The 24,699-nt window shown below is 38.3% G+C and overlaps 1 protein-coding gene across 2 annotated transcripts in view; it reads right to left on the bottom strand.

The window, feature by feature from the left end:
* The window catches only part of csmd1b (CUB and Sushi multiple domains 1b), a 436,793-nt gene that overhangs the window by 35,581 nt on the left and 376,513 nt on the right, over window positions 1-24,699 (bottom strand). For both annotated transcript variants that reach the window (XM_088004350.1, XM_088004351.1), the window contains 13 exons: window positions 24,151-24,339; window positions 20,361-20,537; window positions 16,740-16,925; window positions 12,371-12,547; window positions 11,229-11,408; window positions 6,357-6,530; window positions 6,160-6,226; window positions 5,718-5,824; window positions 5,181-5,254; window positions 3,037-3,148; window positions 2,752-2,931; window positions 1,935-1,997; window positions 1,216-1,377 (listed from right to left, as the gene is read on the bottom strand). In XM_088004350.1, the coding sequence (XP_087860476.1) occupies window positions 1,216-1,377; window positions 1,935-1,997; window positions 2,752-2,931; window positions 3,037-3,148; window positions 5,181-5,254; window positions 5,718-5,824; window positions 6,160-6,226; window positions 6,357-6,530; window positions 11,229-11,408; window positions 12,371-12,547; window positions 16,740-16,925; window positions 20,361-20,537; window positions 24,151-24,339 (1,848 nt within the window). The remainder of the gene's footprint in view (window positions 1-1,215; window positions 1,378-1,934; window positions 1,998-2,751; window positions 2,932-3,036; window positions 3,149-5,180; window positions 5,255-5,717; window positions 5,825-6,159; window positions 6,227-6,356; window positions 6,531-11,228; window positions 11,409-12,370; window positions 12,548-16,739; window positions 16,926-20,360; window positions 20,538-24,150; window positions 24,340-24,699) is intronic.

The raw sequence follows: 24,699 nt of genomic DNA on the forward strand, positions 1-24,699 counted from the left end.
TCATTTGACCGTTGGGTATTGTAGAGCATCCCATGATGATCAATCACTGAAAGTTTGGTGCTTCTATGAGTTTTTTTCAAAGAGTTATAACAGTTTGATGTTTCATGGCGAATCGGTGACCTTTGACCCCCGGAAAGACCCCTTCAGCAAGCCCGAAAACACAAACGTACGATAACTTTGGATCGGCCATGCCTTTTGAACGATCTGACCGAGTTTGAAGCCGATCGATCGAAATCCCTAGGACAAGTTCGATCAAATGCGAACCCTGCAAACGCCCAAAATCGGTTCAAAATCGGAACTTTAATCCAAAATGGCCGACAATCTGTGATACTTGCACTATGACATTAATTGTAAATTCAGAGTGTTTTGGGGAGCTCTACAAGTGTACCAAATTTCAAGTCTCTACGATAAAGTAAGTGAATAGGAAAGGGTCTTTTGAAAGTTGCTAGGTGGCGCCCTTGAGCCGTTTCTTGTGCGATTTTTCTGAGGACCTTAAAATACGTAATTTTCACACAGACCTGACGCGTCCGCCAAGTTTGGTGAGTTTTTGAATATGATAAAGCCCCCTAAAAGCCAATTTATTTGGCGGAAGCATAATAATAATAATAATAATAAGAATAATAAACAGCGCGATTACAATAGGCCTTCGCAGCGCTTAGCTGCTCGGGCCTAATAATAAGAAACAGCGCGATTACAATAGGCCTTCGCAGCGCTTAGCTGCTCGGGCCTAATTACTAAATACCAGTGAAGCTGTAAATGTTTGGTACAATAAAGGAGGTTGTAAAAGTTTAAGAACATAAAGTATTTTAAAGGATAAAGGATTTTTATTTACTTACTTTTCTTCACCTTCAGGGAAATGCTCACATGTTGATTGTACTAGATTGAACATGTCCTTACATGTTCAGCTTCTGGGGTCTAACTCATTTTAACTCACCGATAATAAAATAGGTATCACTGCATAAAAAATAATTTTTCCACACACTGACTATCTTTGAATATTTTCCTTGGTACTTTTGGGATTAAGGTAACGTTATTTTTCATTTATATATTATGAGATATAACACTTGCAGGGCTCTATAACTCTAAGCATAGCGATCTAGCTAATGCTAATTAGTCTTTTACAGTTTCTATCCTCCTACCAAGTATTATAAGAGTGAAATTAAAAGCACAGACTTAAATAACATCATCTGAAAACCCAAAATGATAGTCTTTTACCTGACAGTCTGATCGACACGCCGCTGGTCTCCAGTAATGTGACGTTCACTCGGCTGCTGTTAGCGTTGAACCCAGTAACTGCAAAGGTGGTGGTCTGCCTCTTCCCTAAATACTCGTAGAAACCGCTCCACTCAGAGTTTGGAGAGAAGACATCTGCTGGAACTTGGAAAGAAATACATGGATAAATAACAGCAGCTTAACAAAACAGGAGAAGCAATCTTTGACAGCTGCTAAAATGTCCTAACACAATATCTTGAGCCTCTTCTTCCATCACGACTGAAGGGTCAGTCTGTGCCTCAGACATGACTCACGCCAAACAAAGATGTTGCTGTATTCCTTTGCAAGAATCTCAATCTCAATCTTTTCCTGTGGTGTTTTTCTCTTCTTACTGTCTCCTTCAAACTACAGATTTCACTCTGAAATAATTTATTTAATTTAAAATGTGCTTCATCATATTTGAGCTGATGTATTTAACTCTTGCACTCTTTGAAGAGCTGTTCGGTGAAGACGGCTTCTACTGATCTGTGACCCATATAAGTAACGTTCATCGCTACAGTGTCAGCATCTTTTCCTCCATGGGAAATTCTTTTTGAAACACTCATGCTTACTGAGAAATAATGTAATTAATTCAACAACAAAAGTGGAAAAAAAACAATCAGCAATGAAGCAAAAACTCTTCAATTAATATTAATGTGCTGTTTGTAGTCCGTTCTGCATACCACGGATCTTATTCTTCTGTATGTCTGACTCCCCTCTGCCTTTGGGATTTACTTTCACTCCAACTGAAATGAAAGACAGTTTAAAATTCAGTTCAGCTTGAATTGCGTTCAAAATATTATATAAATTACATGAAAAGAGGAAGAAAAAAAAAATAGAAGAAACATAGAAAGTTGCTTGTTGCCGTGAGCAAAGAAAATCATTTTGTTATAACAGGAAACAATACTGAGAAGAGTGGCTAAGTGTATCTCTCAATATCTTAAAATATAAGTGATGTTCACTCAATTCACAAAGTCAGACTCACATTATATAGATCCATTACACACTATAGTGCTGTATTTATAAATATTTCCTCAATCACTGTGGCTTGAAACCACAGTGATATGAAAAATTTTCATTTTTTTCATGTTTTATCAAAAAAATTAATTTTCGTGCAGAAATGTTGGTGTTCAAATAATTTTCTTTTTTGGCCACATTAAGATCCAGAAGGTCTTTAAAAGGCATGTTGCAGTGAAATGTGTTGCTAAATAGCTGCCTTGATGAGGACTTCATGAAAATAAATATTAAGCATATTTTCACCTTGATGTAATTTGGCAGAACACAAATAAAACTTCTTTGATTTGATTGATAAAATAATCGGCACATACAATGTTACTATCAAATCAAGCTTTGATGTTAGTCACAAATTAAAACCGTCTTGAGTTTCATCGTTCCTTTTCATTATCTTGTTGAAAAATGATGCATCACTTGGGCTCTATCTATAGATCTGATTTTAAACTCAGGATAAAACCATTTTAAAAGCAGAGAATGTCTGAATACCTTTACAGAGCGGCGGTTTCCCTGTCCATCTCCCATCACTTCTGCAGGTTCTGTGCTCTGATCCACCAGACAGATAAAAACCTTCTTGACACGTGTATATCAGCGTGTATCCTAAAGTCGGCAGGTCCATAGCTCGAACATCCACGTTGCTGGGGGTTTCTGGCTGTCGACATGAATGAGCTGAGTGATGAGAAGCAGAAACATGTGTGACATACTAAAATCTGACAAGTAATTTCTTAACAGACATGAACAAGTAATAGTTATACATCCCGAGTTAATCTTTACCTATGCACTCAGGCTGAGTTCCGCTCCACGTTAGGTTTTCCAGGCATGTTCTTGTTGTCGAACCGAGGATGTGGTAGTTTTTGCGGCACTTGAAAGAAATCTTACTGCCCACCTACGTATCGTTGAAATATAATGACAGAAAGACTATTCAGGTTAGCCTTTTCTATTCGAAAACCACGCCACATTCAACAGAAAATAACCTTCAATTCACAACGCACTCGGCAGGTAAACAAGTTGAGGGGGTGCTGAGAAAAAGCTTTTAAGGCACATTTGAAAAGAAATCATGACAGTGCAGAGGGGAAAAAAAAAACCTTTGGTTTTCTGACTCATCTCCAATGAATATGTACATCACATGACTGCTAATATACCAATTCACTGCGATGACTTTCTTAAAGGAGTCTTAATCTTGTTTGGGGGACTGAAGGTGAAGAATTGCATCGACAATCAATATTTGAGAATCTTAAACTCGAACTCCGGTGTCAAAAACAGAACTCTTTTCTACTTCAGAATTCAGCTACACAAACTTGAAAGACGACTGAAAATAATCTATTACCTGTTTGAATAACTTATCTGAGTTCCAGCCTTTAGATTTACATTAGAGTTATTAATATTCAAGCCCACGCCACAGTGGTACTATTTATGTACCATCTCAAAGTTTTCTACTGGTTTATTTATGGACGCTGCCGCCTTCGTTGTGTGCTGTTCTTGCGGTTCTCACGCGGTCAAAGTCACCTCAAACTCAACTGGGTTTGTTAACTGCTCACTGATCTTTTAACTCGGACTTCCAGAACCAATCAGCACCTAATCCCCTTTCTTAAGAATGCATTGCTAGTCTACAACTCTGCCGTTCAGATTGCCAGAAGCCCCTCTGCTTTTCACCCCCAGCTCATCCCAGTTGCCTTCAGAGCCTTGGTTAAACTCTCCGACAGCCATCTGTTAACCCGGCTGCTCCGCCACCAACACGAGCGGAGTGACTGCCGGTGACATTTTGATTCGTGGAGGCTTTTTAATATTTTAAAACGCATTAACTGCACGAAAGAAAGCTACAGCTGAAGAAGCATTAAATGAAGTGCATATCAGATTATTTCTCTAGTTGAGTTAGACAGAAATTACTTTGGATGATTTTTTTTTAAAGAATCTTTTTTACAGTTACTAATTAGTATAATCATCTACAATTATCTCTTTCTTTGAATAGAACATTTTCCTACATAATTCATGAACGTTTGTATTTTTTGTTGCTCATCTGTCTCAGGTTTAAACTACGTGTTTATGTAAATGTAGTGAAATGTTTATAAAATCTTAACTAGTTTTAAACATTAAAACTCGAGGTCAATATCTAAGATAAAGACCGCTTTACGTTGCAAATATACTTTAATCAAGAAGAAGTAATTATTTTTTTTACCAGATTTCTTGGTAACACTTTATTTGAAGGGGGGTGAATAAGACTGTCATGATAATGTCATAAACATGTCATAAACACCTGGCATGAACATGAATAAGCCTTCATGAATATTTATGACTGTCATAAATATTCGGTAAATTATGACACTTTTAATACAAAGTTGACATTATTCAAAATGTCTTTGTTATGACAACTTGACATTAACCAATAAATCGTTACTGTTTAAACTTTACCTTTAATAACATAAAGTTACCTAATTTTTAAAGTGCAATCAGTAATACTTTTATAACAAATTTATATCAGTAATGATTTCTTGGTTAATGTCAAGTTGTCATAACAAAGACATTTTAAATAATGTCAACTTTGTATTAAAAGTGTCATAATTTACCGAATGACGCTTTATGACAACAGTCATTAATATTCATGAAGGCTTATTCATGTTCATGACAGGTTTTTATGACAGTGTCATGACAGTCTTATTCAACCCCCTTCAAATAAAGTGTTACCCAAATTTATATCAGTTAATGCATTAAGTTTTGGTTTTACTGATCTTAGTAAAACCATCACATCATGGTTTGGTTTTCAGTAATATGCCATGGTCAACAATGCTGACTGCTGTCCTGTAATCCAATAATAATAAGCAGGTTACATACGTGTGCTTATCTCTAATTCCAGCTGCATAAAAGCTGTGAAAATATATGCTTTTTTTTTTGTTTTTACTTCACTACCATCAAGTGCTCACCTGAAAGCCCTGGGCCATGATCGGAATACCGTAGGCTGGAGTTCCTGGATCACGACAGCTGTTGAAGGCTGGATCTACACACACAAACATAAAAAAAAGTAAACACTGTATTTCATTATGCTCCTATGATTACATTACCAACCGTGCCATCCAAACAACAATAAAAACAATTATTTTATGAAGTTTTTTTTTTTCATTTATTCTACAAGGACATAAAAATACAGGCAATCAGGCCAAAATAACAAAAAAATGAATGAACATCTAGAAAACTGGAAATAAAGTAAACCCATTACATTATGTGAGCTGGGTAGGAGATGGTGTTGAGTAGGAGCAGGAGTCCTGCTTGTTAAAGATGCACCCCCTGCTTCAACACACCAAAATCAAACAGTTGAATTTTCTCTTCAACGCGTCTTTTTGTTCGAACCTCCCAGTTGCTGTCCTAATTAAATTTAATCAAGCAGTCATTTGTCTAGAAATGCACCTTCTGATGCATCCTACTAAATCAGAAAGCAATCATGTTTTCCTTCTTTTAGTTACCTATACAGGTTGGTTGATGCCCACTCCAAATTCCATCTGCTTGACAGAGTCTGGTGGCAGAGCCCACCAGCACATAGGGGGAATGGCAGTAAAACCTGACCTCTGACCTGTAAGAGAAAAATAAACATCAAATCACACATAAACATGACAGGAGCCCCAGTGTTTAAAATCAGGACGATATCTGGACATTTTTCTGTGCCACACAGCAAATACTATGACAGTTAACAATAGTCATCCCAAACTTTCTTTCTATATTTAGCAACAATTCAGGCAAAAAAAAAAAAAAAAAAAAAAAAAAAATCAGTATCGACCAAAATCAAAATCAGCAGGTCAGACTTCTAAAAAATCTGTAATCGGCGACCGGCCAGAACACTGCAGTCGTTGCATCCTTAACGACAACACATTTTGTCTCGTGCAGAAATACAAAAGTTTATCAGCTGACCCGTATGAGAAGATGTTCCCCTCTCTGAATCCTTCTCCAGGAGAACCAGGATCCCCACACAGGACAGCTTGAAAGACAAAATAGTGACAGTCAACACTTCGACTGCTCTGCACTTTTAGCATCGCTGGGAATCCTTTGCTTTGGCTCAAACGGAGTGTGCTGTAGTTTGCCGGATATAAAGGAGAATATAAACTCACGCAAACACTGTGGAATGTCTCCAGTCCAAGTCCCGTTTCCTTCGCAGGTTAAGACAGCAGGGATGGACATCTGGTAACCCTGCAAACAACTGTAGCTCACACTGGATCCCCAGGAATGATCAGTCCCTTCGACCTTTCCATTGAGCACTTGGGGTGGATGTCCACACTGGATAACTGAGGCAAACACACACAAATCAAAGTCCAGCAAAATTGTCAGGATCTCTGCTTATCCTATGAAACTTTGTGTATGCAGCTCCAGGAGGATATTCAGAGTATTTTACTCTTAATTTAACACAGAGACCGGTTTCATTTAGTGCCTCTCTTAAAAGGTAAGACAAGAGAGCATTTCATTCTTGTAAGAGAGATGTATGTCGATCCTCTTAAGTGGGGAATTGCAGATAAGGAAATACATTTTCACTAAAACCTTTCCATATTTACAGTCAGAAAATAATTAACAGTTTTAAAAACACTACAACTGTGAAAAACCTGGTAAAGGACCAGGGTACGTGTTGCCACTATGCACAGCTAAGGGGACTGTGAGCAAATTTCACTGGCAGACAGAAAACAACAAGAAATGTTGCATCTTAGCACCACCAAGTCACCATAACATCCATTTGTTTGAAGGATTTGTGAGTGCACTGTGTCAAACATTACTGCGATGACCCTTTGCCCCAAGAAGCTTTTACTACTTTAAATGAAGACGTCAGGCTTCATGACTCAAACCAAACCATCAGTGTTCAATAAGGCCATAATCTGTCTACTTTTATTCAGCAAAAAATTGGGTTTTCTTTCAAATGTGTTTTGAATGAAGATTTAGATGATATCCCCTAATTCTTCCCTCTGATACACATTTCGAGCGGCAGTGCTATTTCTGGTAATGATTCACAAAAACCCATGACTATTTTAAAGCTTAATTTCGAAACTGCCAGTGTTCGGCGATGATATCAGATTGTCTGCGGCTGTCTGAAGATTATTGTGCATTAAAGGAGGAATCTGTTATCATTTGATCATTAGGCAATGCGCTGTTTATGCATGACAAAGTTATTAAAGATGACGTGCACACACTTGCAGAGCAGTTCACGTGCACCGATGTGCGTGCGGATAACTTCATGACACGATAAACATCTCTGTGTGTGCATGTAACCAACTCCCTGAGATAATGATAACCATCTGCAAGGCTTCAAACGTCTCATAAAGTCAGTGTAATTTCTGTCTAACTAGGAGACAGATGGTGTCATGCTCCATTCATTCACACTGCTCTGATGATACAGGGTGCACACATGGATCCAGACACGACTGTTTTTTTTTGTTTTTTTTTTCCCCCAGAATGCTTGTGACATTCAAAGTCAAAATTAGTAAGTTGATTAGCTTGTTGCAAGCAGATGTGGTTGCCTGGAAACCAAAAAAAAAGGTTAAAAAATGTAGATGTATGAACCCATCAAAGGTCTAGATGAAGTACTGAGAGGAGTATGTGAAAATATAGCATGTATAAGAATGAAATAATAGCTATTTGGCTTTTTCTATCATGTCAGTGTTTATGTAATGAGTTTGAGCCAACTACGTCTGTTTGCAGCATCTGAAGCGACACATTTCTGTCTTTGAGAGTCACGGGCGTCCTGAAGAAGCCTCCGATGTCCCCAAAGTCGCTCTCCGAGACAAAATCCAGAAAGTGTCCCATCATTCAGTATTGCTCATTTCATATTCCTACAATGCGTTTGGCTGGTCCGCCCCCACCATCCACAGGAATAATCTATACACCTGCACACAAGTCACTGCCAGTTTTGTTCAGCATGCAGTTCATCATTTTATTGCTTTGTGACTCCAGGAACAATAGCTGGTGGCTGGCCAGAAGCTAACGGGGATCCAAATTAATCACCATATGAGTGTTTTCTCCTTCATATAAACAACTTTGTTATTATCGAACAAACTCCAGCTGTCTAAAAATGAAAGAAAACACTTTTATTGACTTCGGCTTTCTTAATATTCAAGGCCTGTATTTCCACAAGTCTCCAGTGCCTAAAGGACATTTGTGCTTGGAAATGAAGGATTTTGAACTCTTTCACTTCCTCTTTGCGTCCTATTCTGTGTAGACTGCGGTGACATCAAAACCTGGAGGAAGAGGAGTAAACTTCCTCATGTATCTCAGCATTTTATTACCTAATTAGTATTGTTGACTCCTTCCACCCACCCACTCTTCTTTCCTTGCAAATCTCCCCCCTCCCTCACCTCTCTTAGTCCCCAGCTCCAGCTCTCTCTCATTCCTCACCCCGGAACCCCTCGTCTTCCCTCTCACGCTTTTTTGGACCACTTCCCCTCTGCCTTTATTTTCCTTTTAGGCATTTCTCTCTTGGCACAATTCAGCCAGCCAACACATTTTATGAGCCTAATTCCTTTTCTCACGGTGTGTTTACAGGTTCGGGGGCAGCTATTGATTCGCTTCTCGGTTTTCTCATCGCTTCTTTCCTCCCTCACTTGTTTCTCTTTTGCTTCCTCTTTGCCGCCACTGTGAAGCCTCATCAAAACACCTCCCTTTTCCATTTCCATTCACTTTCTTAAATCTCTTTTTCTTGACATCCCGATGCTTATTCTCTTAATCTCCCTGTTGCTCAATGTGTGCCATTGTTGGCTTTGTTTGCACCACCCTCCGTTCTAATCCCATTTTTTTCCAAATGCACCTCTTTACCGCTTTGATTCTCCCTCCTCCCTTGTCACTGCTAGGCCTCTTTACCTTCCACCCCATACCTATCACCCTTTGTTATTACTCTGATTACAAAATCTGTCAAACTACGGCCTTGAATTCTCCCGAGTTCTATTTATTTGTTTACATATTTAAGAAAAATAAATGGTTTTGCATCAAAATGGGACTGGATCTACACAAAGGTGATGGAAATGGGAGGAGTAAACAAAACTCATGATATGAGAGGAAGACTCTAAAGAGCAGGAGAAAGGTGAGCACTAAAGGGAACAGAAGATGAAAAGAAAGTGGACAAACAAATGGGAGAGAGCTTGAAGCCCATTCCCATCCCCACTTCTTATTCATCCCTAACACCTATAATTTCCACTTTTCAATTTCCTCGTCAGCCTCCATCACCAGCAGTATCGTTTTTTCCTTTTCTGTTCTGTTCTGTTCTACCTCTCCAACTCCTTTGCTTGGTTCTTTTTCAGCATCCTCTCTCCCAGTTTTCTCTCTTTTTTTCATCTTAGTTCAAAGCCTCAGCTACTGAGAAAGCCAGCAGGATATTTTCTGTTTATGGGAAGAGGTGGTAGAGAGGATCGCAGGAAACATTTCCCTGTTAGAGTTGTTGAGCATAATAGTCTAAACTAGGTTGTTTTACTGTACCACTCTCAAACACTGTATGCTTTCTTTTAACTTCTTTTTTGCATGTTTTAGAGAACAGAAGGTTTTTTTTTTTTTTGCCTTTAAAACTCACAATGTTGTTTTGACGGGTAATGTTCTTGTGTCCCGATTTTCCGGCAGAAGTGTTGTTCATCCCCAGTCTTTTATTTTGGCAAATCAGCTCACATTTAAATATTTATTTGTGAAATCAGCACTTTTTTAGACTAGCTTCAATAGCAGAGCCATGCTATCTTCCCACTCTCCTCTTTTTGATCCACAATGCATGTTAGTAGAAAATACTGTGTAATTTTTTTCAATAAGCAAGCAGAGCTTTAATGTAGCAAATAAACTGATGGAATTGAAAGGAGCAAAAAAAAATGTTATCAGATACTTTTTCAGTTTTTATAATGCTCTAAAATGTTTGAGAAATGTTGACAAATATTACATATTTAACAAAAACATCCAATTAGACTAAGACTTTGTGAAACCACGTTTTAATGTGATTTGAGCAGCCGGTCTTCTGAGGAAGGCGTCTCTGTCGCACACTCTGACTCGGCAACATTAACCCACCATGATAAGTGTTGTTAAATTAGTCAAAATGAAGAACATCGTAATTTCAAGTGGTTTTATCAAACCATTACACGTTCTACCATAATGTCTGTAAGATGTTGGCCAGTACTTTGAAAGAAAATAATGTTGCCCTGGTGCTCTACTCATTTGTCCAATAATTTGGAGAATACGAGACACACACACACAACACTGCTAGGACAAGTGGGTTTAGATGATGGACGGCTGTCCACATTGAGCCAAAGTGTATTTACACTAGTGTGCATAAAAGGTAATCTGGATCCTGTGTAGCTTCTCTATAGACTATGTCTTTAGCTGTATAATTAAAAATGAGCATGTTAGTAAATTCCTACCAGAACAACTAAAATGTATATCAGGATAGTATAGAATATATAGTCTAATATACAGTCTTGAATGCAGGTTTAAAAAGTCAAAAAGTGCTTCAACAAAGGATCTGTTTAAGAGTTTGCACTTACGCAACACATTTATTGGAATTTTTCATTTTTATACTTTGTGATGTACAAAGTACTTAAAAGCAGCAGTGTCATCTCAGTGGTGATCGTAGAGATTATTTGTTTTTAATTTACAAAAACATTCTTTTATTTAGTTATTCAATCCTAATCTCACTACACATGCACTCTTGCTGTGTGATGAAAAAAACCTTGAGGTCCTAAAGTTTTTGCTGTGCCTGTCTTGAGCTCTTTGCTGCCTAACTAATGTAGTGCAAATGACTGGACTGCGGGGATCAACAGGCCTACCTGTTTGCGACTGCACTAATCCATGCTGCCCCTCATAGACTTTTGACTCATTCTTGAAATGAGCCAATTGTGCTTGCACTTGCAGATCAGAACAGTTGTGGTGTCTCATACAAAAAGCTGGACACTCCCAGAGGTGCCATTTCTGAACCACGACCAGATGGTGAACTGCCTGCGGATAGTAAATCTGCCACTTATGTTGCTTTCTGATACCTTTGCAACTGGGCTTGGTTTGGTTCCAGGTTCCATCTTTAGTGCAGCTCAGAACATTGTGTCCAGCTGGTTCCATCAGGTGGCCAGGGTTGCAGCGGTAGGCCACAGTATGGTTGAAGGTAAATTCTCTTCCCAAATAGATGCCATTGGCGATGGGCCCAGGGTCGCCACAACTGATCACTGAAAAGGAGAACAAGAGAAATAAAGTTTTACTCAAGCCAGAAAAAATAATATATTCTGAGCTACAGCAATATGGAAGGGGTTTTATTTGTTTATTTTAGACATGTTGATTTATCCAATTCTCTTTAAAAGAGGTACAGGTTTGTTTACAGAGCTCTCTGTCACAGTTAGAGAAACATAAAGGTTTCTTGGTCACCATTCTTTAAAGGGCCCAGCATGGTCAGACCGAAATCAAATCGTTTTCACACAACCTTCAAGGTCCACAAGACACACCGAACCAACGTCCAGTGAAATCACCTCCCACTGCATTATGCATCATGTTGTTTTGACATATGTGTGGTTTGCGGCAATATAGTAAACACAGCAATCATGACAACTTACAAGTTCAGAGGACGAGAACAAATACATACAGTATGTACTTCCTCTTAGCCTTGGACAACTGCTCCTCAAGACTATCCATCCTACTTTCTGGCTGAGAAACCGACCTCTGGAAGTTGAGTAGTTGCGTTTTGTTTCAAATAAACAAAATGCAGACAAATCACATAACAGTTTTGCATACAGAGTGAGGCAAAAAGTTCCTCAGAGGGGCTGTAATAAGAACGGGAAGATGGCATGAGGTGGACATGTATTTTGTCACGCAACTGCGTCAGTGAAAACCAATTTCAGCAATTTGGCCCGACCATGCAGAATCCTTTAGTTCCCTGGTGCAGAATCTTGCTTTTTTTTTTTTTAAACTAACATTTTTACTCCTGTTTCCTAAATGTTTGTCTGTTTTGTGTTAAGCTAGCCAAATTAAAGTATGTTGCTGCAACATACTTACACTTACCTACATATAGCATCCTGGAGTGGTGATGGATACCAGTCTAAACTAAATTTCTTATCCTATTATGACTGCAACCCTGCTACACTAAGTGTTCAAAATACAAACTGCATAGATAGTAATCATGCAAAAGCTTTCCTACCAGTGCAATCTGGGGGCTGGCCAGTCCATGTGCCATTTGTTGTGCAGTGTCTGGTGGTCAGTCCAGATGTTTTAAACCCTTCCCAACACGCGTAAGCAACTGAGCTGCCAAAGGTGATGCCGTCGCTGAACACAATTCTTCCATGGGCAGGGGTGCCAGGGTTACCGCAAGAAACAGCTGAGGATTGATGAGAAAAAAAAAAAAAGAAACATAGCCGTCAGCGCTGATTAATGGAGGAAATAACTGCAAAGCGAGCTGTTAGCGTCTTCCTGTCAATCAGTGCTGATCAGCTCTGGGCTGCAATAATGAGATTATCACTGGAGACAGCTGGAAATAACCTAAAATGCATCCTTTAGTTAGTGAGGCTGATTGATGAATAAAGGTCATTGGCCTAATTCCCAACGCTGAGTGGCAGATGCGCTGGGTTACATTTGTGCACTTAAGACTAACTGGAAGCTTCGAATAAATCAGCATCATCTACCAAAGGGCTGCTGCTTAAAGCATTAAAAAACACCAAGGCCAAGTGTTGCCTGGTTCTGTCTGCTTGAAGAAAATCAGACTCTCTGTCGGGCAAAAGATTCACGAGCTTTAACATTTATACACAAATAAAAAAAAACAAAAAAACAAAGGAAGCGTTGCTCACGCTGCCGGGTTGTAGAGTTGGTTCATTATTTAGAACTTGTGGACAGAGAGGGATACGGCAAGGGCCTTTTTAATTTTTGATCACAACTGGTCTGCGGATTGCATTACAAAACTGTCAGGAAGGGCACTAAAAGCAGACAGGAAAGGTCTGAACTACTGATTCATTGAACTTTAGTTTGCTGGCAAAGCACATTAACTGAGCCAGGAGGAATTAGCAACCACCCACAGCGCATTTCACTAATAAGATCATGACAGTTGACAGCCCTTAACAATCAGCCACCTATTGACTGGATTCATTTGTTAGGACCCTTTTAAAAGCTTGGTCCAAGAGTAAATTTTTGCTGTTTTCAGCTAGGAGTGTGAAGACTGTGTGCCGTAGCAGCAGTTTGAGGATGTGTACGCATTTGTGTCCATGGGTTTTTGTTTACTCGTGTCCCGGTGATGGAAATCTCACCCTTTCTGAATCAACTTTTAACCACTGTTAGCCTAATGAAAAACAAATGTAGACAGACATAAATAATTAGCCTTACGCAAACACGGGCCCTGGCAAAGGCAAACAGACGTGCATCTCCCAGGTGTGTGCATGTTTCTGTATGTGTAATCAATTTAGTAGAGAGTTCTGATTTTCTGTCAAAAACAGAAAAAAAAAACAAGAGTTTCATGTACAGTTTGTGCCTTATAGCTTTTTTCCTTGCCATAAGAAACTACAACCCAAACATATTGATTTCTGACATGAAGAAAAATTACATTACATTTCTGCATTAAAGTTTGGATTTTCAAAGCAGCAATAATTTCAGGGTTGACAAGACTCTTTTGGAGTGCAATTAATCAACAGGTGAACAATATTGACCTTTATGAAGTCAAGCATTGTGATAAACACTGCAGACAAAAGCGACTACTTTCTAAATTGATGTTTATATCAGAGCAAATTGTTGTGTTTGCTCAGTTATATCAGTATTTTTCCTTTAAGTTGTTAAAGCCGACTTTTAGCATTCTGGTAATTATTTTTTTACAGACCTTTAACAATGCTCAAGTGGACACTGATACTGTATGACTCACCCTTCCAAAAAAAAAACCCATAATCTAACACCAGCACTCAGACACACTGGAGATTATGTGCTTTATTCAGCTGCAGTATTTTGGGGAACAGTGTGAGGTTTCCAGTGAGTCTATAGCGCTACAGAGACCTTCTTTAATTTCCCGTAAATTCCCATCTGCCCACAGAGTGCCTTCAAAAACTGCTACTATAAAGACTGAGCTTTATTAGAAAAGTGACGCACAAGATTCATTTCAGAGAGACAGATATAATAGATTTTATATCTCAATATTGTATCAAATTTCTCAAACTTAATGAATTTTTCCACTCAGTTCTGTTTTTGAGCTTGCAAGAATAATACACCATGTCACATCACATTTCTTTTTATATTTCCCTCTGTTTTGTAGAATCTACTTTGACTTTACATTTACAAATACAATTGTTTTTAGCGAAAATGTTTAATAGCTTCTTTGGCTATATTTCCAAGTGCATCATGATCAACAGCAGACAAAAAGGAGCACTTGTAGTCTTGTAAAGCCTGTGAAGCAAATCCCACTCAAAAGAGAGAATCGGAGGACATCGACTGCAGCAGGAGTCGGTGCTTCACGTGCTACAACACACAGATGTGTTTGGGATATACAACTGTTGCATTACTTATCTTAAATCACTCCTGAACAACATAAAGACTTAACTTTTGTGTTACTTGGACAATTGGAAACAAATAAGGTCAAGTAAAGAAGAAAAATGACAACGAAGAAGAAAGACTCTTGTCCAGTGGTTTGGAAAAAGAGTGAGAAGGCACAGAAGCTAAGTGGCATGAAGTGCAGTGTGAAATTTCCACAGTCAGTGATGATTTGGGGATTATGATGTGAAACACAGCTAACATCTGTCATCTGCTGTCAATTGTGTTTTATCAAGTCCAAAGTCACTGCAGTCATTTACCAAGGCATTGTATCCTTTCCTTTACAGAAAAAACCTTTATTTTCCACTCTGACGTGGCTCCTACCCACACTGCCAAGAGTCCCAACACCCAGCTTGTATCACTGTGTTTGATTGGCTACCAAATTCCCCTGAGCTAAACCCAAAAGAGAATCTATGAGACATCCAAAGAAATATTTCAGTGCACACAACTCCAAAGTCAATGAGACTTAATAGGTGCCAGGTTTTGGGGAACATTCAAAATTTTATAACCAGCACTCCCTGTTACTCTTTCAGCACTTTCTTTTTTATTGTGAACAACGTCGTCCACAATAAAAAAACAGAGAGAGCTGGTTATCAATTTTTGACTCTGTGGGATATTGTCAAGAGGAAGATGAGAGACAACAATGCAGGTGACCCGAAGGCTAAGTTAATTGCTTATCATGCACTGATAAGGTAATTTTATTTATATAGCACATTTTCAGCAACAAGGCAATTCAAAGTGCTTTACACCAATCAGAGGAAATACAAACAAAATAAAAGAAAAGCAAGAGAAAAATAAAAACATAAGCAGTTTACAAAAAAGGTAAAAGTATAGAACTACATATTGGTTCAAAATGTTTAGTAAGAACACAAATTTATAACCTAGTTGGGGTTTGTCTGGATTCATGATCTGATAAAACTAGATGTTGGCTCTCCATGTTTGACTCTATAAAGTAGATGGTAATACATGTAAAAGGAGCCGGGGGCCAAGTATCGACTGTACATACTGTATTTCAAACCAGTCTTGCATTTAATATTCAAACTTTTTGAGAAATGTAATATTTGAATTAGCTGTAAGTCATAATTATCAAAATTAACTGCATAAAAACCTTTAAATACATCACTCTGTGTGTAATGAATCTATATCATTTTCACCTTTCAATTTAATCACTCAAATAGATTTACTTTTCAATGTTATTCTAATTTAGTGATATGTATCTGCAGAGAAAATGTGATCCTGAACTGGGGAGAAAATTGGAGAAGCTCAGATTCAACACATCCATAACTCATGTCTACAGGGCTTCATTTCATGACTACTCTATCTCTGTCACGGCTTGCAAGAATGAACAATGAGCAAGCTTCTTCACATTATAGAAAATGTACAGTATGTAGCACGAAGCCTGTTTGTTTGATAAAGGATCAGTTTCTTACTGTCAGCTGTGTGCCTGATGCTGCTTTATGTGCAGAAAAAGAGCCTATGCTCATCAACTCCTGGGCCTCAGCTGATTTATATTTTTCCAGTGCATGGTGAAAAGTCCACATCCACAAATGCATTATAGGTTTTCGCAAAAATGTGGAAAGAGTCATTTTATAGCATATTTCATTTCAGCTGTAATGTTTTAAAGAAACTGGGTTGGGACCCAAAGGTAATGAGCCAGGAATAGGTTGCTATCGAAATGTCTCAACAAGACAGACAGTTCTCAATATGCTATGTTGTCACATCACAGGGCCTGGTATAAATCAGGCAGCCGGATTTTATAATAAAACAAATTTAAAAAGGCTTTGCACATGTAGATTATTGTTTACAAAGGAACATAAATATCTGATTCGTTCCACAGAAGAATCACTCCTTCGATTTTCAGTAGAAATAAAACCCAGAAACATGCAGGCATTCTGTGAGCTGTATAATCTTTGAGGTGCAGGGCAGCTTTATGACGGCTTCCTGATCGTTACAGAACCAGATTATTAGATAACAGAATTCAAAGAAACGGTCAGTGCTCCACTTCCTACCTTGACACACAGGCTGCGTACCGCTCCAGCTGCTGTTGTGAAGACAGGTCCTCTCAGCGGAGCCAATCAGATTATACCCGGCCTCGCAGCTAAAACGCAGAAGGCTCTTGGTCTTAAATTCTTCCCCTCCCAGTCTGGTGCCATGTGGCGGGATCCCAGGGTCTCCGCACAATCCAGGACTAGCTCCTATAGGGAAGTGAGAAATGGTCAATTACATTTAGAAAGCATAACAACGTTCATGTTTAGGTGAAGAAATGTAGCACTCCTTTGCAGTGGAACTATAAGATGTAACCATCAAGACACTATCAGTTCACTTACACAATTTAAATCTACTCAATACATTGCATGTGAGGAAAGACCAAGAGTAACATGATGTATATTGTTTGATGCAATTAGAATTTTTAAAAAGCCTAATACTGTATATTCCTGACTATGAGTCTCACTGGAGTATAACTAGCATTTATTTAGAGATTATCAAACGTCAGGGGAATCTTGTCCATGTTAATAATATGATCCGATGACACATGTTCAGTTTCCTGCTTTACAACAAACTCATAGAAACTGACCACCATGGGCTGGATGTCTGCTGGCAGTTTCTGACACACCGATGTCCCTGCTCTAAATCAAAGTTGGGAACGACTCGTACCCGCTGTGTACTTCGCCGGTGGGGAGGAGCGGAGACGCATGCAGTGTAAATATTGGGTGATGGAGGCGGTTGCATTGCATGAAGCGGTAACGAAAATAAATCCCGCCTCCAAAGCCATTTTCATTAATTTTTTTTGGCAACTACCAGGGCATGGAAACGTAATCCTGCCTCTCCTAGAAACACATTCCAAGGCAAAAGCCAATACTTAATTCTTGGTTCATGATTGTAGTATGAATTAAAATTCATGAAGATGAAAAAAACATATATGTCACACCTGAATGTGAGTCACAAGACCAGCCAAACTATGAAAACAGTGTGACTTATGGTCAATAGGAACTCAAAATGTTTTTCGCTTAAAACCATTATGTATCAAAAATGTTCACGTTTGTTAGCCTGTTCAGTTCCTAAACAGTTTTCTTCTATGTTTGATGTAAGAACACACAAATACATGCTTATGTACCCAGACATGCAAACAACTGTAACAGTTAGTTTTTATGCCATCATAAACTTTTCTAAAAGATCAGTTTAGTGCGTCACGACTCCAGCAGCTCAAACTCAGTAGGAATTGTGCATTTAACAGTGTGCACCTCTGAATGCAGAGTCTTGAATCTCAATAAACTTTTTAGCTGCAGGTTGAAATCTTCCCTGCTTAGTGCTCTGCTTTGAGGCCATCACAGGAGGCTCATTGCATTTCAACTACTGAGACAATAGCTGATGAGTTTCAAAACGATCATTTTTCGTTAACGTGGGGATCTGTGGAAGCCTACCGCAGAGCATCACTTACACCCTGCACAGGAGACAAGGATAACTTCACCGACTTATTCTCAGATGCGCAATATTAGCCAAGCAGCACACAGTCAAGAATAGCACCGGAGACAGTCACCCGGAGAAACAGAAGACTCTCACAGTTCCTGCTGCTGTCTTTTCTAACCAGCGAGAATCTTATCAGAAGTGGGGGGAATTTTTATAAGACACAAGCAGACTGTCACAGAGACAGCTGCTCAGTGCAAGGTCACATTTTGCGGACACACTCAGCAACCGCTTTAAGGCTATTATGTAGACCTTGCAAGACCCCATTTCCTCTACAGAACTGCCTTGATTCTGTGTTACATATTTAAAAAAAAATCAAGGTATCAAACATTTGAGGTGAGACTACGGCTGTTGTAGTCACAGTATCCTGTAGCTCAAACAACTGAGCTAAAGTGAATGTTCAGCGTAAAACCACCTTCTTAAGATGGATTCCACACGTCACCTCAAAATGACTGGAATAATGTTATTTAGCAAAGATCTTGAATAATGACTTCACTTTGAGTCTGTTTTATACAGTTAGGAAGCAAATATGTGCAAGAAAGGGCAGTGTGGTCATGGGGTGGTTTGTTTTTGATAAGAAAGGGGTAGGTAATTATAATCAAGGTTATAAACAGCTTGATGCAGTTTTTCAGCTATTAAACTGATTAACTGATTTCAAATTATGATGTCTCCTCAGGTGTGTAATTTATGTCCCAAATTGTGGAAAATTCTAAATCTTCTCCTGGGACACACTCATGCGCCTCGAGTTAGTGCTCACTGCTATTAATCTGCAGGGGAAAGACTAATGTTTAGCCATAATGAGCAGTGATTAGTGTAGAAGTAAAGGTAATCTAATTTCATCATCATCGCTTTTGATAAAGCGAGCCAACCTGTAGTAGAAGGATTTACGGCTCTTTAGCTCAGTCAAAAAAAAATGACAACATTGCAGTTTAAAGCACTTCCTAACAAGTGAAGTCCCACTTCAGTACAAGTAGAAATAACTGATGACTACCACACAACTGAGCAAGATAACTGCAGACATTTTCATGATTATGGAAAAAGAGGGTCTCTCTTGACAGTTGGCTGGAAGCCGCAAATCCCTCCTTAGTGTCTCTCTCTCTTTGCAGAAGCAAACAAAAATGTAACTAAGTTTCTTTAATATCTAATATCTAAATGAAATGCAAACCACTTTGGATGTGGTTCTGCTATTATTTCCACTGTGCCAGTTTAACCACAGCCCCTGCTTGCACCTGAAAGGCGACTGTTTCTGAAATGAAAGAAAGCCAGCGTGACTCTGCTCCATTAATACTATTTGGACTGGTTTAGATCTAAGGTCACAGCAACCCTGGTAAAAAAATAAACTCTATATGAAATCTGTACGGCTGTTGTGTGATCTAAAACAAAACAAAGAAAATTATTAGACATTTAGCAAAATCTGCGGATTTATGCCCAACACCAACCACACATTTATCGCATTTCAAGTTGTTTTACTTCTTAAAAATATTTCTCCGATTCCAGATATAGAAAGTTGAGCTGAGTAGCTTTTCTTCTAGTGTTGTTATTTTCTGGATAATGAAGAACAACATGTATGTACTTTACTTGAATGGCATGTTCTCTTGCCCAAGTTAACAAAAATAAATCTACATCTTTGTATAACATCATATTTCAATTTAAGAAAAAATAAGAAATTGTAGAAAGGTATAATTAAATTAAAAGATCCTGACTCTAACTTTTTTTATCAACCTAAAAAAGTTAGGTCTAATTTAAAATAAATAAATAAAATAAAATAAAAGCTGTAGTTGCATGCATTCAATTTGCATCTGTAAAGGGTGTCAATACGTACGGCAGCCATTTTTTTTAATTCTTAATGTTGCATTGTTTCCTATTTATTTACATTAAAACTACAACTTCATTTTATGTTTTTATACATTTTCACCAGACATGCAAATAACTATTGAAGGTGCAGCACATGTAGCGTTTAATTAACCATCTATGTAGGTTTTGGCAGCTATAAGAAAAGAAACTACATTCCTACCTAGAATACTTTAATTACATACAGCACATTTATTGTTGACCATTTTAACTCGTATATCTGATTTCAGTGAACAATTTCCAAACGTTAAGTTGTGCAAATGTGTACATTTTAAGCTGTGATTGTTTACAGGCTTAAACGCTAGTTTGCCTACCTGTGCAGTAGGGCGGCGCTCCGCTCCACTTGCCATCTTCTTGGCAGTTGCGAGTGGAATTGCCCACTAGAACCCCGCCAGGCAAACAGGAGTACTGCAGAACAGAACCGTATGTCCAACTGTGGGTTCCCGAGACTGCTGCATTAGGTGGCACGCCGGGATCGCCACAGGAAATAGCTGCAGAAACGATGAGACGTTGGAAGAGAAAGGAGACAGACCAGGGGTGGGGTTAGAGTTTGTGAGTAAATCCAGTTATAGATTCCAGATACATAACTGCATTAGGCAGTGCAGCTGGGGTTCTGCAGACGGCGAAGGAGAGAGGGTGACAGGAAGAAAAAGTGAGGCATTACATCAGGTGTTTGTTGATAATGTATGTGTTTATGTGTGAAAGCATACAGACGGCAACAGAAAGGCAGACATTTGTCTTGAGCTGAAAACTGATATGAAACGAAAATCGGCTAGAAAGAGTGCAGTGAAGGAGGTAAGTCTGCAGTGTGTGTCTCCACAGGTAGGTTTGTGCTCACAAAGTCTCCTTGAGATGACAGGATACATTGTGATGTGATGGATAGTAAACCTCTCATCACTGGCAAAGTCACTGGTGTTTGAATCACAGTGAGGAGCTCATATTAATAGTTCAAAAAAGTAAAAACCACCTCGTCCTGTCAAATTAAATAAAAACTATTTTCCATCCACTCAATGGTAAAACCCAGTAGAATTGAGCTCACAGTTTTAAATTATCAGATATTTCCTAAATATATTTTTGTTAATTTTTTAAGAAATCTTTGAGCATACAGATATACACACAAGAACCTAAGGACATTTCTTGCGCTTCTCTCCTCGCCTCTTTTTCTCGGCCCCCGCTGATCTCCAATCGGCCAGTAATTTTCCGATAAGACCTCGTTTCTCGAATGTGATGCTCGATGCACAGATACGTCCCCAACTTTTTCCCGTTTCTGCCGGATTCCTCATCTCTACCTCTCTGTTGACGTCGTCTTCTCCTGCACTTCTGCTCACCTCTTTGTGCTTCTCCCTTCATCTTTGAATCAGTCTGCTGCTATCCCTCTCTGGTTTAATCTTGATGTTTGTATCAGCCAGAGTAGGTTCCTAACAAGAACATCTATTGCCTTAAGAGAAACATGCTCAGTTTTTTTTTTATGTACACGCATACACACTCATACACACAGTTATGCAAAAACCTTTAAGCCTTTTTCTTCTATTGCCTTTTTATGATTGCTTCCCTTTCTCACTTGAACCTTCTTTTTTCCTCTCAGTTTCTCATTCGCTCCTTGTAGTCATCTTGGTGGCTCTTCAAGCCATTTCTCTCCTTGTATATATATATATAAAAAAAAAGATTCACCTGGCTGTGATGGTATTTTTAAGACATGTTTTCGAAGAATTCCTTAATATTTTCCTCTCATATTTACTTTTTAAAGATGTAATTATAAATGACACGGCTTTAATGTGCAACAATGCATTTTATGCACTGTGGGTTTTTTTTAGGACTGGTCTGATGTGTCATGCCATGATTTATGTAAGTAAAAATCCAAAGTGGTAAGCAAGGTGGAGAAACAGTGTGTGAAAAGCTCTAATACACCATGATCTTATTGCTTCCACTGAAAGAAGTAAGTGCTTCTCAAATGCAATAGTGCAGATGACTGAAGTGCTTGAAAGCAGGGCAAGTTGGCTTTTTTCTTTGATTCTTTATTTGTTTTATCTCCTTTCTGAAACCCTTTTCAGTTCAAATGGACTGTTGGGGAGTTTCAGGCTAAGGTGTTGTACAGACAATCACACTTGAGAGACTTGTTACAGTCACATGTGTCACTGATCCATCCGAGAAGAAGAAGAAGAAGAAAGGACTAGAGTCCTGGTTTTCAAAAAGGCATTTCTCTTGAGATTCAGGGGGGGAAAGGTTGTTTTTTTTTAAAGTTTCTGTCACAAATGTGTTTGAGTGTAGTAAGAATTTTCTATATGAGAAAAAAAAAAAAAAACTTCTACTTTTGTGAACCAAAGGACTTAATTATTCAACACAGGATTCAAAGCAAAACAAAAAGACAAACAAAAGCTAATTAAAAAACTAGGACTGAGGCATTTTATACACGCAACCTCAATTACCCAACAGAACATTATGTTTTTGAACATTTTGTGACTTCAACCTTTTCCTAAATCTACATTAAGAATTTGTATTTTGAAGAGGTTGTATTGAGAACTCATTCATTGAAGCCATTAGGGGAAATTTTTTGCATCTTACAAAGGCTTTACTTTTGCTTCCTACATCTGGAAGAAGGTTTTGCTGAATCAGCAAAGCATAGTACAAACTATCCACTTCTTAGTGTGACTGAACTGCAAATAGTATCCTTAATACAACTTTTCCATTTGTAGCTATACTGTATGTGGATGTTTATGGTATCCAGAATGGCCACACTTTGCCATAATGCACTACTTTTACATGCTATTTGCTGACTCTACCAATATCAGCAAAAAAATGGTTACAACGTTGCAGAACCTCTATTCTAATATATATGAGAGCAAGGCGTAATCTAGGAATACTGTATTACTTGAATATTTTGAAACGTAAATACGAACGCCCTTATATGTAGTATAAATTCAAAGAGACAGATTAGAACAGCTTTACACATACAGTCTAAAAGATGTGAGCAAAAACACCAGGAGGAAAACTTGTAATGTTTTCATGTCCAGATCATTTAACAACATGCAAAAATATTAACTATAAAAAAAATCATATTTTGGTTCAGTCATCCCAGGACTGAATGTTTCAATAAGTTCATACAAGCCCAGAAAACTGGAGAAATTAGGCACATCTTTTGTGAAGATCTGTCCGATGTTTATTTCAAACAAAACACAGATTATATTAACACACACAATCAAAATGAAGCTGACCAGGCACCACAGTGCTTCATGTGTGTATACATTGCAATTACTTTTACATCTGTTATAGCTATGTTTTTAAATGCCATTAATGAAAATAACTTAAAAAAAAAACATTTACCTAAATAACCCTAGTTCCCAAAATAAAAAAAACAAACATCAGTGATTAAACCTGCCCAAAGAAAATTCAGACAAGATTTTGAAAATATTTTATATTTACAAACCCCCCAAAAAAGCCAACTATCCCTGATACTGTATGTCTGTAAAAGTCTGAATTCAATGAGTTACAAAAAAAAGAAAATAAATCACAGAAATATACTCACACACGCTCTGTCCCATCCCTTTCAACCCTATCCCTCGCTCACCTCTTCCTACCCTAAATAAAAGTCATTTTTTTCCCATCCAGTTCTCTCTGTTTGCTATCCACAATTCATGAGACACAATGACTTTTTGTTGTTGCTACAATTAAACAACTGTTTAGTAAAACAAAAAAAGCTCAATATTTTTAGTGGGCTTGGGAAGCAAACATTAACATTTGGAAAGGAAGTAGTAAAACTGAGTCCTTGGTAAGCTGAGACTCCGTAGAGTGCAACTTACCCCAAAGCTACCATTTCATTTCATTTGCGCCCACAGTTAAAATGCTACACTTTTATATTCAGTTTATGATCTCATGTTGTAGCTCACATGTAGCACAACAGATATATGAACAAATTTAAGAATATGTATCATGGTCTAAACACAATGTTTATGAAACTTATATTCACTTTTAAAAGTGAAAAACATTATCCACAGACTACAAAAAAAATCATACCATCTCATCTGGTCACATGATCAACGCTTTTTACAACTTCCAACTGATTCAGCAGTCACCAGTTTTCTTTTTTTTTTTTTTTTTTGGTCATACCTAAGCAACGAGGCGTTGGTCGGTCCCACAGCCCGCTGTGTTGACACGTGAGGATCGCAGAGCCCAGAAGGTAATAGCCTCTCTTGCAGTGGATCGCCACGGTTACGCCATAGCTGAAAACTTCTGGGTAACGCAGACCGGACTGGCGCACACCGTTCTCCACGTGGCCAGGGTCCGAACAGTTCACCACTGCACAAGACAATACAGTTCTCATTCAGATCACATTTTTTTATGCACAGAAATAATTAATTACATGTTAATACCTGAAACTAGGGAGTCATCACTTTTTCAAAGGGCAATGTAGGTTTGAATTTGTTTCTCGCTTCCTAATAAGCAGTTCTGTTTAAAAAAAATGCATTTGTGTTTACTTGGCTTTGTCTAATATTTAAATTGGACTGAAACAGTGATGTGACAGAAATGCAAAAAAAAAGGAAATGAGGAAAAGGGCAAAAACTTTTTTCCACACCACTGTATATTATACTTTTATTTAGAGTGCAGCAGCCACCACATAGTTCACCTCTTACCCTTTTTGCTACTGCTTCTCCTCTG

This window comes from Poecilia mexicana, unplaced genomic scaffold (genome assembly GCF_051168715.1).
Source record: "Poecilia mexicana isolate PSO_F unplaced genomic scaffold, ASM5116871v1 scaffold_3, whole genome shotgun sequence".
NCBI classification, from domain to species: Eukaryota; Metazoa; Chordata; class Actinopteri; order Cyprinodontiformes; family Poeciliidae; genus Poecilia; species Poecilia mexicana.